An 18,718-nucleotide genomic window follows, 5' to 3' on the forward strand; every position below is an offset into this window, starting at 1 on the left:
GCGTATCCTAAGGCAGTATTTCTGGTTAATTGAGTTGAAAGAAATATTGTTTCGTAGCAGTTTCGTATATGTAACATAGGAAAGAAAGTATCTATAATTTATTTTCTTTCGAACTTTTCTTTTGAATGCAAAATTTAAGAAAAACTCTTTCCAGCTCTTTTGATAATTTTAAAAAAAAGTCTGTCATAAATTTCTTTTTCTCCATGATTGTATTGAGCTACAATAATCTTTTCATTCCTAGATTTTCATTAAGAACAAGACATGGAAGAAAATAACTGTATTCTGGCAGCAATACGCAATAAAAGGATATCATATTTACCTAAAGACCGCTGTGAAAGAAAAATTCTTTGCGCCTCCTTTGAATATTCTGAAGCAGGTTTTATATGGATTTAGCTGAAATGTAAGATTTGTATGCCGTTATTATTTTCATTTCCTACGGGAATATCATTTAATTTGTTGCTAAACAGTGACTTAATAAATTAAGGCATGGCATGACCGAGGAATAGGATCATAGAAGAATAATCATTGTTTTTAGCCTCTAGTTTTATTTTCCAGTCTTCTGTGGGACAGGAAAAGTTTAAAAACTACATCAGTTATTCATTTTCTTAAGCAGCACTTTTCGAAATTTGATAATCAATGCACGCTTTAGCAAGGAGAGGGGAGTTGGCTCTGGTTGGTTTCCTGGTATTTCTGAAAGCGAAATATAAATGTACTTAATGACTCCAAGAAAAGGAACCTTTGTGACTTCTATACCCTTCTTCTACCCTTTGTGACTTAAGTTTTATATAACTCAATTTGACCAACAATAAATGGCGTATTCACCAAAAAATTCAACCAAATTAGCCTCCTTTTTAAATCAACCTTTCTTTTTTTCCTTTAGTGACGTAAGTAAAGCACTCAATTAACTTTCGATAAGTAACCTGTATTATTTTAAAAGGCTAATCAATAAAATATTCATTAACATTAAAAATAAATTTAATTGATTGTTTATAGTTTAATAACCTAATTATTATATTTCAATTTTAAAGATTGAACATCCACTACCTTCGTTAATTTGTTGTTTTGTTAATATTTCATCATTCCCTCTTCAAATGTAATATCAATGAAAAGTCTCCAAGCAGATATGAAATGCCCCCTGTATCTTAAATGTCCATTATATTTACATTATTTATATCTATGCTCAATTATATAGCGGCTTTTCAGTCGTATCTGAGTTCCTAGATCTTCCTGTCTCAATACCAAGATGGTGATACCATATCACCGCAAATAATTATTATACATCAGTTATTTCAAAATATAGAGAACTTAATGCTTTGAAATTATGTTTTTTCTATTTACCCATTTTAATATTTAAAACTGATATTATTTTACTTTTCTTACTAAATAATCATTCTTAAATGTTCAGTTTTCATGTTCGCAAATGTACTTCTTACATAATGATAAAATTATTTTTGATCGTAACAAAAAAAAAAAAAAAACTAAGTATTCTAAGATTTATATCATGTTCATATAATTCTTTTGACAAACTAAGAATTAGTTTGATTCTTCCAGAAATAATTCCTCTTGTATTTTTTTCAGCCATTTAATAGAACAAAGACTGAAATGCTTTCTATTTATTAAGATTAAAATAGAAATTTTCTGTTAAGTTAATATATGAGAAGGGAGGGGCTTGAATATAGGATCTTTTAAAGCATATGTTTATATGTATGTATATTCAAAAGTATCCCGACTATGGCAAGCTAGGAAAATCTCCATGGAATCAATTAGATCAGAACATTGTTTGCTTTTATGGTTTTCTACCAGTTCTGATAGGTAGATTAGAACATGAACTACTATACCCTTTTTTCCCTCAGGGAATTAAAAGCTTATAAATAAATCTCAGTTTTGAATATCAGACATTTAAAATTTTTCCCCCATAAAATTTTAAATTTCCTTAAAATATTTATTATGAAGATACCTATTACCTTCAATTAAAGGAGAATACAAAGTTTAGTTTCAACAATCACCTATCCTATTCTGTATCATAATTCCCAATCCTTAATACCCACTACAGAATCAAAATAGCTCTTTTTGGTACACCATTCACCAAAGCCTGCCCTTCGACACCCACATCTTAATTAAACCGTAACATTTTCATTAGCCATCTCAGACAAAGAACGGCTTTTCTGATAATCTAACCGAAACAATAGACCCCACTCTCGCTTTCGCCGACCAATGGGGAAGGGCCTGAGGGGCGACCCCTGTCGGCTGCTCCAGGAACATTCCTACAGTCGGCTTCACCGCTGCAGTGGAGCCACATATCTAGGGGCGCGTCCTCCTCTGTGCGGAAGACCCCCTTTAGCGATGCTCACCTTCCCAATACAGGATATTATTGTCGTCTGTTTCCCGTTCTCTTCCATAGGCATCTAGCCATGTATCCCTAAAAAGTAGCGGCATCTTTTGATCTCATCCGTTTTGTGATGTTGTTCGGTTTCGCTTCGTTGTTGGCCACGTCGTTGCTATGGAGCTGCTGCTTCGGCGTGGCTTCTCCCCAACCCCCGTATGGGCACCAGATATCCCCCAGTGAGTATCAAGCGATTATATCTGATTTCATTTTTTTATTCATGTTTCTGTGTTTATATATGCCCATTTTGATACTTTTTTTTTTACCTATTATTTCTGGATATCACTCGGGTGAAATCGGCTGCAAAAGAGGTTCTGAGGCGCCAAAAAATTATTACTTAATATTAAAATAGTTTTTAAACAAAGATAAAATTAAAATTTTCATCTAAGTAACTAGTTAGGCCAAATATATTAAAACGATGTACGCAAACAGAAATAGAATTTTGAGGCAAAAAGAAATTAGAATACAGACTTTTTTGGGTTAAAACTGTAAGTCTTAAAACATTCATATTTAGCGAATTGTATTTGATAATGTATGAAAGTATAAATTAATAGAAAAATATTCATATTATGATTTCAAATGCTTCACTGAATTAATATTTTACACTAAATATGACTTTCAACAGTTTTTAGTGTATTAAGTTTCACGAAGCACTTAAATTGCGTTTATTTGTGTTTGTTGCTTTGTAAATAATAAAACAACAACAACAACAAAAAAAAAATTCAAATTAGGCAGCAACAGAACACATCCTTGCAGAAATAGCTTAGTATAATAGACTATTATAAGGTTGTGCCCACATTCTCATGAAGTATATAACAAGAAAGGAGGCAAATAGGAAAATCAAGGAAATTGTTTCATGATTTCAACTCCATTTATTTAATTTTTAAAATTAATTTTTGATGTTTTAAGAAGTATTTGAGAATTTTTCAATGATATTGAAAATCTCAAAAGCTATAATGGTAATATGTAGAATGCTAATCAATCAAAGTAACAAAATATGTTGGTTAAAAAAATTTTTCGTAAAAAAATTTATTTCATAGAGAAATACTTGAATATCACTTAAAACAGTACAAATGGACAATAAAGAAGTGATAATATAAAAAAATATCTTAGTGATAGTAGATTTTTAGAGTCACATTTATATGTATGTATTCTGATATCAACTCATACTTTAATCCTCTAAATCTTGAATTGTTTCATTCATCAACAAATTTATTCTTAAAAGTGTGCTATTGTGTCAGATTTTTATTGAAAAGACGAATTTCTAAGCAAACATTGATTCTTGTTTAGTAAAGATCATAAATTGTGTTATCAGTCAAGCAATAAATTATATATATTTTGAATATTTCATTTGATGCATCTACACCACATATAATACTAATAGGGAATTTTTGTTTATATATTGACTGTTATAACAAATAAATGATTCCCATTTTCTTCATCACAAGCAGGGCTTCTTTGATAATATTTAGCATTGAGCTAACCACCTGATGAATCACCACCGTTTGAGTAAATACTCGCTTTGAATGTTCGTGGACTTATTTATGTAAGCAAAATCTTAACCTATTAATTAAAGAATTAACTTTTGTTTTAGTTATTTCAAAAAGAGAAGGTATGGCATAATATTCGATATAACAGGTTAAAAAATTCTTGGTGATGAAAATCAGCAGGAATTCGTGTATGTATTTTTCTATCAAATTTTCAAACTTTTAGTCTCTTTCTAATAGAATCACGTTTAAGTTAACTGAATTATTCAAAGGGAATCGCAACAAATGTCTGAAAATATATAATATCTATCGTTCTTTCATTATCTGATTGTATTATTTTTTATATTGTTTTTAAATGTCACTCACAAATTCTCAATCAGGCAGGAGAATTGGGATCAGCCTTACTCATAAATAGGTCAGTTCCAATTCTCTTGAAAAAATGTTTTGAATTAATACAGCGGGTATGAATTGATATAATTACTTGTTATTTATGTCTTCTTGAAATTAAAGACAATGTAAGCAAATGAAACTCGTGCATTGAAATGACTTGTTTGACTTGCGAGTCGAATTGTCGATATTTTAATGAGTATTTAAGTCAAAGTAGCTGTTAAAATAAAAGTCCAAAAAATCATTGGTCATCTTTAGCATCTCTGATGTTTTGGCGTCCTTTTCGTTTTATAAGGTTGGGGAAAATATTATTCAAATTAAAATGTAACACCAATTAAGAATTTTAATAAATTTCAAATATAATCGGTTAATGATGCGTTAGGATATTGTCTGTTCTATTTAACCAATATTGTACATTTTAACCGATATGAATCAGATCAATATATTTTATATAGGAAATTATATAATTCTGTTTAAGAAAATAATTCAAAATTTAAGAACATTTTAAAATTAATTTGAAAATTTTTCTATTCTTTTTTAGATGTTGCGATTTCGTTGTGGTTTGGGCATAGTAGCGACTTTCAAGTATAAATAATATGAATTTAATATTTTAAATAAATAAAAAAAAATCACAGGAAAAGAACTGATATTATTAAAACAAACTGAAGACGAACTATTAAGAACATTCATAAACACTACCGATGGATGCGTATCTTCTAAGGAAATATTTTGTTGAGGAGATAACAGAACATAGCATATTAATCTGACATTTGGAATTTCATTAAATAAAATATGTAAATACACAATTAAATTTAAAATAATAAAGCTATTTGAAAATTTTTATTTGTTATTGCACAACCATTTAATCATCAGTATTTCAATACAAATTTACATCGCAAGAAAATTATTAGCATTATCCTGACTGTAAAATTTAGTCAATTCGTATGGTTAATTTTAAATGTTTATGAAAAAATGACTCTTTTATGCAACTTGATACATAAACAAAAATATTTCCGAGATCTCTTTGTATTTCCTCTTATATGAAGTATAGAGAAAAATTTTCAAAAAGATCGCCTAAAAATTCGCATTTGAGAGCTTCATGAATTTCCACATTTTAGAACTCCCTGGGTTCGAAAAACACATTTTTGGCATTTTATCTGTCTGTCGATCTATCTGTCTCTGAACATGATATCTCAAAAACTTTAGGGTAGATGGTTGAAACTTAGCGTATGGACCAACGACCCGATTTGTAGATTTGTTTCAAAATTTGAACTTAATCCATTCAGAGGAAGTTTATCTATAAGCCTGCTCATATGCAAGCGAACTCTATAACTTCAATTAGGCTGACGATTTGAAGCGTATATATTAGCAATGCTAGCCCAGTTGTAGGATATAAACATCGTTTTTTAAATTTACATGCGTAGAAATTATAAAATGTACTTCTCTAAATACTGCATCTACGCCTATATTCCCGGATCCTTCTAAGGAGTGCTTTACAGAGCTGTTCTGAGATTACAAGCTACAAGTTTTTGATTTTCTCCGTGAGAACAGAGTGGGCGAGGCGAAGGATGCACAGTGATATAGAAATCGGTATTTTCGCTAATTTTTCAGTTATTTTCATATTGGTGTACGAACAGTTAATCCAGAACTCCATATTCCAAAACCAAAAGTGTAGAAATGATTCCAACGTAGTAACTGGCATTCATAGAGCATTCGTGGAGTCCATGACTTTTACAACACTTTTATAGACAACTACAGTAAAGTTACCCTTCCTTTTTGAGAAATCCAATTTGGAAGGCAGATGTTGCGTTAATTTAAATGAAACCATTAATCTTTAAAACTAACTCTTTTGAAAGGGCGAAAATCTATTCTTCGTACAAAAGGTATATCATCAGCAGCAATTTTCTTTAAATATGTGAGGTATAGCCTTTATCTAAATTCTTTATTGGCTAAATTTTATACAACAATGTTCTAAATGGTGACCATTACATTCAGTTTTGTTTGGTATTATATCTGAACAAAGGGATGAATTGCCTATGTCAGTACCGCTCTCCATCTTTGCCAACAAATCCCAAATGCCTGTTTTTATGGTAGAAGTGATAACTCGATCCCATATGCGCAGTATAAAAGAATAGAATTTTGTATAAATATCGCAAGTGTTCGTTTTGATCAAGTTTTTAAGCACTTCAATTAACATATTATCGAACCTTTTCTAAAATTTATTGACATTTTATAAATGAGTTATGGTTTTCTGGTTCTGTTCCTTTCTTTAATAATAATCTTTCATGATATGCATATTATCTCTGAAAATTACAAAAGAAACCTCGTTTGCACACCGGTTAGAGGTGTGGATAAATAGTCTAAATCAATAAATTTGACTTTTAATTTCTAAGCAAATTTTACAGATAGAAGTACAAAACTTTTAGTATCTTTATAGATGAATGCAAGAAAAGCATTTTACTCATTGACACTTTTTAGCTATGGGGGGCATATAAAAATTACATTTTTATTACTTTTTATTACCTTCCTATGAAGAAGTCGAAGAATATTCATACATTTGGGTATCACTTTTTATGAAGCTTTGAACTAGTAAGTATATGCCTAATTGAAACAGTTAAGGAAATAAACACTTGTTTCACTTTTTTGAATATTCTACAATTTTCCACTTTTCCATAATTTTCCTGCATATTTCATAAATATTGTTAACCATGCAATGCAAGGCATTCGTGATCTTACCCAAAGAACACAATTTTATCCGACGGAAGAAAAATAAGATCTTTATTGGAGAGTATGTCGTGGAAGTTTCGTGGAAGCCATTCTCGCTGATTTATTTAAAATTTTCAAAAGTTAAAAAAGGATAGTTTTAAATAGATGATTTCCCAGTTTTTACAAAAAACTTCATTGTTTGATGCAAGATTTGCTCCTCTTCAGCGTTATTTAGTTCATTTTATTTTTTTTAAATCAAGCTCCTCTAAATTAATTCGTATCATTGTCGCTGTCTCCTTAAAAAACTGTGGTCATTCTAAACATTATCTCTTAAATTTTGCTGCATTTGAACTTTATAATTAAATGTTCACTGTTATCGAATTGGATCACACTTCGCCAAATGTTTGGCATTAATGGATGTTGAATGTCTAGTAGACAGTAATAAAAATTGAAATCGGAAATATTATGACTAATTAAAAAAAATAGGCTAACCAAATAAGCAATGGGAGGAAGCAAAACGATACACAAAAGTTTCAGTGTTAAAGAACTGAAAGCAGCAAGAGCTAAGAAAAAAGTGAGGCATTATGTAATCAACTAAGGAAAGAAAAAAGATGTGTTAAAGCTCAATAAAACTTGGGTGGGTGGAGGGTCATGTAAAATTTAAAAGCATATGCTACTATTATATATTTTTTCCGTTTTATCTGATTTAATTAAAATTAGAATCTTGCAATGGATAATTAATTAACAGATACCATAGTTCGTCTGTTATTTAAAGCGCCAAACTAAAAACTCGATATTATAATAACTTCTGAAAAGTTGAATAATATCCTTCTTCTCAATTCATATACACACATCCATTATTGATTTGGTTGATTTTGTTAAATAAATTGGTTGGAAAATAATAAAAGGGATAGAATTTGATATTTCTTAAATCTGAGTCAATAAATAATTTGCCTACATTGAAAAGATTAAGGAAAAAATGTAAAAGAAAACTGAATAATCTTGTACATAATTTCTTTTTCTTTCTATGCCTTATTAAAATGAATTATGAAAAGGAATATGCTAAGAATGAAAGTTATTTAGTTCAGTTTCAAATATAAAAGTTTTCCTTTCATACTAAAGAATTACTTTCTTTTTTTCCTCTTCCTAAAATAGAAAAAAGGCTTATTTGATTACGTCATTAGTATTTCAAATATTTTTTGCATAAACTAGTAAAAAGATGATTATTTTCTTTAAGAAATATATTACATTTAGAATAGTTTAGCATATTAAAGTGAAAATTTAATTCATATACAGCATTTTATTTACAAAATAAGACAACGCTTAGCTGTTTTTACTGTCTCGAATACAAAGTATATAAAAATTGTAATTAATAAATAAAAAGAATCAAAAAGTAACAAGTTAACAAAATAAAAGAAAGTAAATAAAAATAATCGAATTTTATAGTTTATTTATCTCCAAGATTTTATTCTTACTTAGTCCGAAAAACATATTCTGGTATTATATTTGTCTATCTGTGGATACGAACGAAAAACTTTGATTGGATAAAATTTAGCATATTATCTTTATTCCAATCAAAATTTTGGTAAATCTATTCACGTGAAATCTGTCTGGGCATATGTGAATTCAAGATTACTTGAGAATAGTATGTAAACTATGAAAAACAAACTATCTGATGAATAAAACTTGTACAAAATTTTATCATTAAAATGGAAGGCCAATGTTTAATTCTTGAGCAAATCAGTCAAAGATATTATCTGTCTATCTGTCTATATTTCACGTGTACAAAAAACAAGGTTATTCAAAAACATAATAATTTAGATAAAGGAAACTTTTTTGTGATTTTGTGGCCAAAATTTTGTCTTCTTTAAATTTCAGGTCAAATCGGTGAAAGGAGAGATATCTAAATTTCATATTCGGTTTTCTTCAGTATTGAACAGAACGCCGTCTCATGCCCCCGTATCCGTGACCATTCTGGTCACTGAACGGTTTGGTGGGCATGTTACGGGAATTTTGTTTAATTAACAAAATATTTACAGTAGGGAAACGAAACAAAAATAATTATATACAGAATTTGCAATAATATAAGAAATTATATCATGATGAGACCGTTTACATAATTTTTCAACTTAGAAATTAAGAAATCTGCCATATTACTGCATGCGAAAATCAGAATAATATACTGCGTACGAAAATCAGAAGAGGTAACACAATCACCCGTTTGTTTCATTAGTTTTTTGCCTCGTCTTGGTCTCCGTTTCTGAGACTATTGAAAATCTGAACATTCGTGGCTATCCCAGCTTTGTCCACAGTCCACAATTTTCGAACAAGTATTTAACACCTTTACTCAGGAGTAAACGAGAAAGTTCAGGGGAGATAACTTCTATTATGTGAATATTAAAATACGAATTAGAATTTTTACGTTTATATTATTACGGAAAATTATCCAAAAATCCAGGATCAGTGCAGTGGATATAAGATGAACAGAGTTTAACAGCCTCAATAAGTAACGTATAATGGCGTTTTATTTTACACAGAAACGTAACACACAGCCGAAATGCACACAATAACAGCACTTGCAGCACGCCGCAGTACACAAGCAGCAAATCAGTATCAAACAATCGCGACAACTCAAAGTGTTCAATCATAGTTAGAGAAAAAATTCAAACTGCCTAGTTTTTTGATCAACAATCACTTACTTTCAGAATGCGATTAGCTTTTAAGGTTTTGTGGTAAGGTTCCAGTTCCGAATTCGTAGGATTCCAGGTTTTAGTCTAACATCGAATTTCCAAAAAAGAACTATTATATAAACAGACTACTGCTCTCGGGATGAGTCTTGGAGATGTTTGGAGAGATTAACTGCAAATTCAAGTGTCTCTCTCATCATCTAAATAATGCTATGAAGTCGTCTCAAAATAATTTTCTTAATGTTTGTAAACCTGACTTAAGTATCTGAATTAAACTAGACCGTTTATATACAGGACTTTAAAAAGGTTTTGATATTCGAGAAATATTACTTTTTAATTACATTATTCCGTTTAATTTTGCGCCGATTTAACAATCTCATGATATCAACCAAAATAAGAAAAAATAATCAATACTACCAAGAAGTAAATAATGATATTCTTTTTGCTCTGTATACGAAGTATTATGATCGCCGAAAAATTTGAACTTGCAATTTTGACGAGTTTCCTCTTTCAGACTCCTCTAAGCTTGAAAAATGCAATTTTGGAATAATGCGTTTTATGATGTGAACACGATAACAAGAAAAACGCTTTGAGATAAAAGGAAGAAATTTATTATAAACCCTAACGACCAAATTTATAGATTTCTATCAAATTTTGAACGAAATAAATTCAGAGAAAGTCTGTTTGTCTAACTGTTAGATTACAAGTGAACTCGGTTGCTACCAAATGTAGAGTTAGGTAGATAAAATTTGGTACACAAGCGTAGCATATAAAATGTAGATCCTTATCAAATTTTGAACCAAATCTGTATAAGGGTTAACCTTTTGTCATTCTGTACTTTCGCATGCATTTCTCATTAACTGAATGATTTAAATCAATGAAATCTTATATGCTATCATGTGATTATAACTGTAGTTTAATACAGAAATTTGATTTCCTTAAGTTGACAAAAAAGGCGTTCAAAATACATATTGGTACTAAAGATTTGGTAAAAATGCTGGATTCATGCCAATAATCTATATTTCATAACTATTGTTTGCCAGTGGAACAGTTATGAAATACAGTGTAGCGTAATGAATTAAGAGCCAGTGGAACTATTATTGCCAGTCTATCAAGGCTTTCGCGGCCATACACTTGATCTACAATATTTTACTCTGGAAAAGGAGTTTTATTGGAGAGCAAGCAAGAAAGTTTCGGGGAGACAATTCTCCACTAGGTTTAGAAGTTGATAATATAAATATAATAAATATCATTATCACCATTATATCAAAAAAAAAATTCATTCGGAACTCGATACATTGTTTATGGTCCTTTCCTCCCCCTCCCAGAAAAATATATGGATGCCTTGGTACTGGTATGAAAACATACTATGTATGGAGAGCAGTAGCTTTAGGATGTTTGTTTTCAATATATCCAAAAGACGAATTGTACCTCTTGCAGTTTACATGTGTCCTGAAGTCACTGTGAGATGTACTTCCGTAACAGCGTCCTTAGGAACAGTTGATTGTCCGTATCGCGGTCTATTACAGGTGCAACAAACTTCTTGGAAATACTTTACTAAATCTTGTGGAGTAGGTGAATATTTGGCGATGGTTTCGACAGCAAACATGCAAGTCTTTTGCGACACTTATGCCATTTTAATAATAAAGTTTTATCCTTTCACCAGGAATTTTTGCTGGCAGAGTCATTTTGTCAGGATGTGCGAGCTCTTAATGGAGGAACCAACATTCTCAACTCATCTTTTATAGGTTTTTTAAGCTGAATATCTAGTAAAAAGAGTTCTGTGATTGGTATGTTTCTGTTATATGCAATTTTCACCATCCGCTAATTTTCAAAAGATGGACTTTTTCTTTTGCCTTTCGCAGAACTGCTTTTTGTGCGTGGATAACGCCTCCGAGTTTTGTGATACACATACTGTTCCAATGCACTTTAGTGCTTTCGCATGGCTGAGCGGAATTTCGAGTTTCTGTATCTATAACCTTAACCATGAATGCCCTGTTGCCATTCACAGAATATAGAGTTCATAACCTCAGAGTAACTATATCTGAAATCTTATCTCGATCGATTGAGTAGACCGGCAGCTAGAGGTCCGTATATAGGCAAACTTTTTTTATGACTACCTTGTATATTTCTGAAGACAAAAATTATACGCCTAATTATATTCATTTGTATCTTTTCATCTGTCAATTATCAATGTCACAGGCAAAATGTCGAACAAATAGATGTTCAAATTTTAGCTTCATAGTGCCACGAAATCGAAGTCTTTGAGAAATACATTGGTTCCCGAATTCTTAAAGTAGTATCAAATTCCAGATTTCGTCCTACCATTTCACGGTTAATTCACGTAGCAAATTTTATTGACTTGACTCATTTCATTTTTGAGTTAATGACATAATTTTAATTCCAAAAGGGATTTTTATCGTATTCAGAATGTAGCCCAAAGCGTGGTGATTCATCAAAATTTCTGGATTGAATTATTTGAATTTTTTTTTTCATATTTTCCCTTTTAGGTAATTAGTCAGTGTAATTGATGCTTGGCAGGACATCAACGAAATGTTAATAGTTGAAATCCGAACGAACTCTTCCTACTTATGATGTTGAAAAACATCATCATTATTGCTAGGAACATTAAATAACTTGTAGATAACGTGTCTTCTTATCATATCTAAATTCATTCAAATGGTAAAAATTATCCCATGTTAATGTTCGAAATCAGAAGACAAATTTATGTTTTAAGGTTAAAGATGGAGGTAAAATTTCACTCAATTGCCTCTGCAAAGCCCACGCATGATGTGAAATCAATATCACATCCGTAGGTGTGAGTAAAATAACAAAGAGAAATCGAGCTCTCATTTGAAAATCTGAAATTCCTTTGCGTCATGGGGCATTCTGTAAATATTTCGAAATAATTGATACAAAACGAAGAAACACATTTCTGTATAAAAATTTTTTTTAATTCGATTGCTTTCTACAAAACAAAATTTATGACTAAGTAATGATAATCTTGATTCTGCATATTCTAATCTGTCAAAAAGTTGAAAAATAATCACGTAATATATTTATAGTCTGAGAAGTTTCTATTCCCTTTTATTTAAGTGGACGTTGGTAAATATGGAATTGTGATCGAGTTTTAAATAACCTTTTGTACTTAAGTATTAAAATTTTTTGTGTGTTTTCGAAATGAAAACTTGAAACTCTTAGATTTTTTGAGTTTAATGTAATTAAAGCGTTCTTGCTAACTAGTGGCGTCACCTAGTTGAGAATCTCAAAAATAACTAAAGATTCCATTTTATTTATTATAAAGACATAAATTTAACATTAAAAGTAGAAAATAATAAATAAATTCAATTATAAAAGTACATTTTTAAAACTGTTTTATTAAATTCTTTTTGATTGATGAACTCATTTATTATCAAAAAGAATTTATAAAAATAAGAAATACTTTCTTCACTTCTTTTTAGGTCAACTATTTCCTATAATTGAGTTACCTTTATCATTAACACTATTAATTAGTATAATAGTTAACATTATTAAGTAGTAAAACGAAATCCTAAATTAAGCCAATTAAACACAAATATTATATCGGAATCAATCTCTAAAACAGAGATTTTGAGACAGAACTATTTTCATATAATATTGTCAGAAAATATCTTCATGTAAATTTTTGTTTGAAATTTAGCTGTTACGATAAGTTTTAAAGGCTTGGTTTCAAAATCTTGGCTTTTACATGGGAACATAGCGAGTTTAAGACCCAATTCCATCAAAATATACAGTAAATTCGGTTGTGCATTATATATCACATCCTACATGGGAACCTAGCGAGTTTGAGACTCGATTCCCCTAAAATGTGCTGTAAATTCGGTTGTGCGTTAGACACCACATCAGTACTCCATCTGATGATATGTCTAAATTTGCATACAGAGGTCAGGTAAAATTCTCATACTCCAATCCCGGCTTAGTATTCAAAATTTCATCTTGATTCATTTCAAATCTTCATCTTGTGGTTATCGCATAGCTTCAAAATGGAACTAAATTAGTGCGTTATTACCAGAAGTGTGGAATGCATTAGTGACTTGGAGTATTTTATTCTGAAAAAACACAGATATTGTCCGGAAACAAATCGAATTTTTGAAATAAATAAAAATATTGCTAAGAATATAATATGACTTCTACAAAATTTACCCTTCTTTTACTTATTAAACGCTTCCAATGAGTCTTCCATTGCTGGAGAAACTCCTAGGAATACAGGATTTGGAAAAAAATTCGCTGCGAATTAATTTTCTCAGATCTCTTTTGTTGTTTCAATTATTGGATTCTTTAAGGTATATTTTAGTCTTGAAAATAAAATACCGTATCAAAGAGCCAGGAATTGAAAACACTGTCAAATATGGAGACTTACAATCAGGAGACAAGACCAACATATTTTTGCAAAGAGATGTTTCTGCAGTCAAAGTTATGTGAAATTAGTTTCTACTGAGATCTTAAGCAAATTCTTGGGTATTTAAGCGATGAGCCACTCGATGATTAAGTGCGTCCATAAATGAGGAATGCACCCAGTTTGGATCATCTATGGCAATTGTTCTGTGGATATAAGACATCTGCACCAGTGAGAGATGTTTAAAGCATTCCTTTCCATAAGTATTTTGAGTGTCTAAAAGGCTTTGGTTATGCTAATTTGGTTAAGATTATGCTAATTTTAAGAAAACTTTAGCGCAAATTCATCGTTCTGTCATTTTTAAATTGTAAAAAAAAAATTTGCGAACACATAAAGTGCTAGCTCATTCTACCAATCATAAAACAGTGACAAAATGACGCAGCGTTCCCAACACAAGTGCTAATAAAATGGTAGGATTTATGTTACGCAACATCAGTTAAATAATTTAAAATGAGCACTCTTATTTAAAACACAATTTTCGGACGGATCTGATACATTGTGGTGCAGATTTTAGAAAAAAAAAAAAAAAAAAATCCATAAAATGCTTTTTAACTATATCATTGTGTCCGATTCTAAATAAAAGTAGGTCATCACACAGCCCAAAGCTACTACTTGGCAAACACTCCAATGCATTGATGGTTTCAAAATGTTATATTTTTTTTGTTTGTTGTTTACGCATATCCGATGAATAAATTTATTCTCTGAAATAAAGCACTGGAGAATAAGAATTCTTATTTCTGAATAAGTGAAGCGTGTTCACGTACAAAATATAGACAATTTTCCATGCATATATTTGGACTCCGTTTGGAAGATTCTACGAATATTTATCTAATTGTAAAGGCAGAAAAATATAACTCCAAATTCCCGGAAATACTTTATGCATGTCTAAGGCATTTCACCGGCATTCCCAAGGGGAAGACACGGAATAAAAATTCTTCTAAGTTAGTTTATTAGATTTGGAGAGGAACTCTGGAACGCTATTTACGATTGATCTTAAAATCAAAGAATAAAAGCAATCCAATTATTCGTCGCTGGGAATATTTTTCTAAAGCATTAGGATTTCTAACATGATACAAAATGCTTTACATTCTTAAAATGGATTAGTGGCTACGTAATATTTTGCTAAAAGAATCGAAATGTTTGAATAATTATTATGGCAAACACTTGCACGAGCAATAGGCACTGCTTTAATATTCAAGTGCTTAAAATATAATTATCAGTTTGAGTCAATATTGCTCAGAATTTGTTTGAAATTGCAAAATGAAAGATTTAATAAATTTAAATTGAAGAAGATTGCTTAACAATATTTTTAGGAATTAGTTTATGTTTTAAAATTAAACTAATGCAAATGTTGACGTTTTAAAAGCAATCTAATTAAAAATATAGATGTCACTGAATTTGTGGTTGTTTGTAATTTAAAAAAAATGTAACGTTTTCCCATCTTTTATTTACATTTTAAAATTAATATATTCTCTTTAAAAGCATAAGTTATAAAATAAAATTTAATTATTTAGCATTTTTTCTCATTGAAGTTAAAAAAAAATTCTTTTCAAAGCCTGTGTAATCAGTTTTCAAATGATATGCAAAGATAAGTGAATAAAATTTAGGTTTAATTTATTTATTAAATAAGGTCATAAAGCAATAAATGAATTTCGTAAAATATTACTACACTACTTGGGAGAAAACGAAATGTTTGAAAAATTTTATAGCAATTTGAAATTTTTGAAGGCCATGTCATCATTTACTTTTTTGTTGAGAATATAAATTTAGGTTGTATGACTTTATAAACACTTGGAAAACATATTCTTACTTCGTTTAAAATATTTTACATAAATACGATATTAAATAAAGCGGACTTGTATAGTATTTCTTGTTGTTTGCAAAATTATTACTACGATTCAAGTTAATTAAAATAATTCATCGTTCTTCTTTAATATGCTGTTTTCTTATATTTGTTACATTTAAAGTGCGAATTCATTTATTTATAAAATGTCTAAGTTTCAGGAAATAACGAATGAAATCTCTCGGTTTATTTTAAATTTCGATATATTTTACTTCACACACTAACTATTTACATTACGTAATAGCTAACTTTTATTTTTATTTAGTAATGAAGAATTATTATATTGCAAAATTATTTGACATTATATTTAAATTACGAATATCTTTTTCAAACTCATATTATTTATTTCATGAATACTTTTTGGATAGATTATCTATATCCAGCACTTCCTTTATTTGAGCACTTTTTTGCCAACATACAATTAAATAAAATCAAAAATATAACACGATATAAATAATTAATGTCGTTTATTATTCTGAATTTATTTATTTAATTTTTGATGAAAGAATTCTTCTTAAGTAGAATTGTTGTTGCTTTTAAAATACGGTCTGTAATTTTTAAGTGGTTAAAGAATTAGATTTCAGTTTCTTTTTAATTTTCCTTTTCATCTTCTGAGCATTCAGCTCCTTTAAATTCAAATTATAGATATCTGACTTGACCTTATTTAAGATCGATTACACTGACGCCGCCAGTTGTGCAATTACTTGACCAACAGAATAAATTATGCTTTTTATTTTACATTTGAACGAGGTATGGGCCGTAATTGTCTGCAATAACTAGTTAAGTCACGGAACAGAAATATATTTTAAGCTTTAACTGATTTCGTTCATTATGTTATGCAATAGATGAGCATTTAACGAAATAATGATTTTAAGCTTTAACGTATGCAAAAAGAAAAAAAAATTTAGATGGCTTTAGAATTCTTGATGATTATGAAGTATATATTGTTTGGGGCAACATATCACATCTGTTATATATTGTATTTATTTTTGGAAAGAAATTCTAATACACTCTGCAGAATAAAAAAAAACTTCTCTGTTTTTCAATTAATTGTAAAATTAATATGCTTGTAAACATTCGAAATTTGAGTAAGTGTAAGTAATTGAAATCTTCTTAGGAAGTTCACTGTGAATTCAGAGTGATAAATTTGAATCCTAAGGAAGATGAGGGCAGGATTAATTATACAAAATGATGTAAATTATTATTAATAATTACATAATTAAGATTTTACAACAATTTCACTGCAATTATTACTTAATGGTTTAAATTCTTTTTATAAATTTTGTAAAAGAATCTTGATTTTAAGTGGATTTCTTTGATTTAGAAATATATGGATGCAATGTCCATTTAAATGACGAAAACATGAATTGCGACTGTTCGCAAAGAACTCGAATAACAGACCCAATGAATATAGATAAATGACAGAAAATAGTTACATTAATTTAAAGAAAATGGATACAGGCTAAAAAAACACAAACACAGCAGCACTATATCTCGTAAGGTTACTTTATTCCAGGAGCTAAGTATCTCAGTTTCTTTATATTTTGGTCGTTCCCAATTTAAAATTATCCGAATTACAAGATTTATATTATTAGTAAGGGAATATTTTAAAACTCTGAAGCTCCATACGATATGAATATGACTTCTTAATAAATTCTAAAAATTTTCTTCAATGCCATATTTAAAGAAAATCAAAAATCTATTTTTTTGGCAAGCATTATAGCCAAAAGTTTAGTCACCATTTTATCTTACTTGAGTAAGCTAAATAAAAGCTTCACATGAAAATATTTTTTATCTAGCTTTAAAAATAGTATGGCAAGCAAAGATGGTTTCATGATGAGGGAAATGCAATTTATTCTCATGTAAAACAAATAAAACAAACAATAAACTAGAAAGTAAATATTTGGGGACTACTCCAAAAGTATTACAAATTTCTAACTTTTAAACGCGCTGTCAAAGTATTTTATAACACTTTTGCCACCAGGTAAATATAAAACAACTTTCAAACTTCCCAGCAAAAAATGTGATGGATGGCTCACAATTTCTCAGAAGTCGTCTCTATTAAAAATGGGTGGAAGTGATCATTTATGAAGATATATCAAATCGATAACAAAAGACGAGTTTTCTATCAGAAACATAGCCTCAATCGATGTACCGATTTCAGAGAAATTCATCGCTCCAGGAAAAGGAAAAGAAAAAAAAAAAGTTCGATCACAATTTATATTTCAGATTCCACTGACAGTGTTTTATGAATACAATTCTATTTTTATGCGTGAATCTACCTGTCTAGTGTTTGGGCTATCGGAAAAATCTAAAAAGAGCACAGAGAAAAAAAAGACAGCCAATGTAGAAATATCAATAAGAAAAGTAGACGAAAGGGTGAAATATATCGATTTTCGTTTTGCGGCCGCTGCAAGAATTATTTCTAGATTTCCATAATGAGGTATAGCGGTAGAGATATTATTATTATTGTTATTTTCTTCATTTTGATTGTTCAGTTACCTGATATGGAGAACCAGACATAGCCTTTTTTTGCTTGGAGCCAGATATAAAAAGAAAAGTTTGATTATATATTTAATGGTTACTAATCCATATTTTGTAGTTTATATTCCTATATAACTTCTTTCTTCATTTTACGTTGTAATTTTAAATCTGTATTGCTTTGAAATTTTTATTCGATGAAGATATTTCTATTTTGTCAATTGCCGTACAAAACTGAGAATGTATTACGGCTAACAAAATATGATAGGAAACGAAAAACAAAGTTTCCAGTCATCGTTTTTTCGCAGT

At 29.7% G+C, this 18,718-nt stretch overlaps 1 protein-coding gene across 1 annotated transcript in view; it reads left to right on the top strand.

Annotated features, from left to right (window-relative positions):
* Positions 1 to 2,293: 2,293 nt before the first annotated feature.
* LOC129968966 (uncharacterized) overlaps positions 2,294 to 18,718 on the top strand; it is a 106,086-nt gene continuing 89,661 nt past the window's right edge. The window contains exon 1 of the mRNA XM_056083349.1: positions 2,294 to 2,562. Coding sequence (XP_055939324.1) covers positions 2,460 to 2,562 — 103 coding nt within the window. The 5' untranslated portion in view covers positions 2,294 to 2,459. The remainder of the gene's footprint in view (positions 2,563 to 18,718) is intronic.

Source organism: Argiope bruennichi, chromosome 1, assembly GCF_947563725.1.
Source record: "Argiope bruennichi chromosome 1, qqArgBrue1.1, whole genome shotgun sequence".
Classification (NCBI taxonomy): Eukaryota; Metazoa; Arthropoda; class Arachnida; order Araneae; family Araneidae; genus Argiope; species Argiope bruennichi.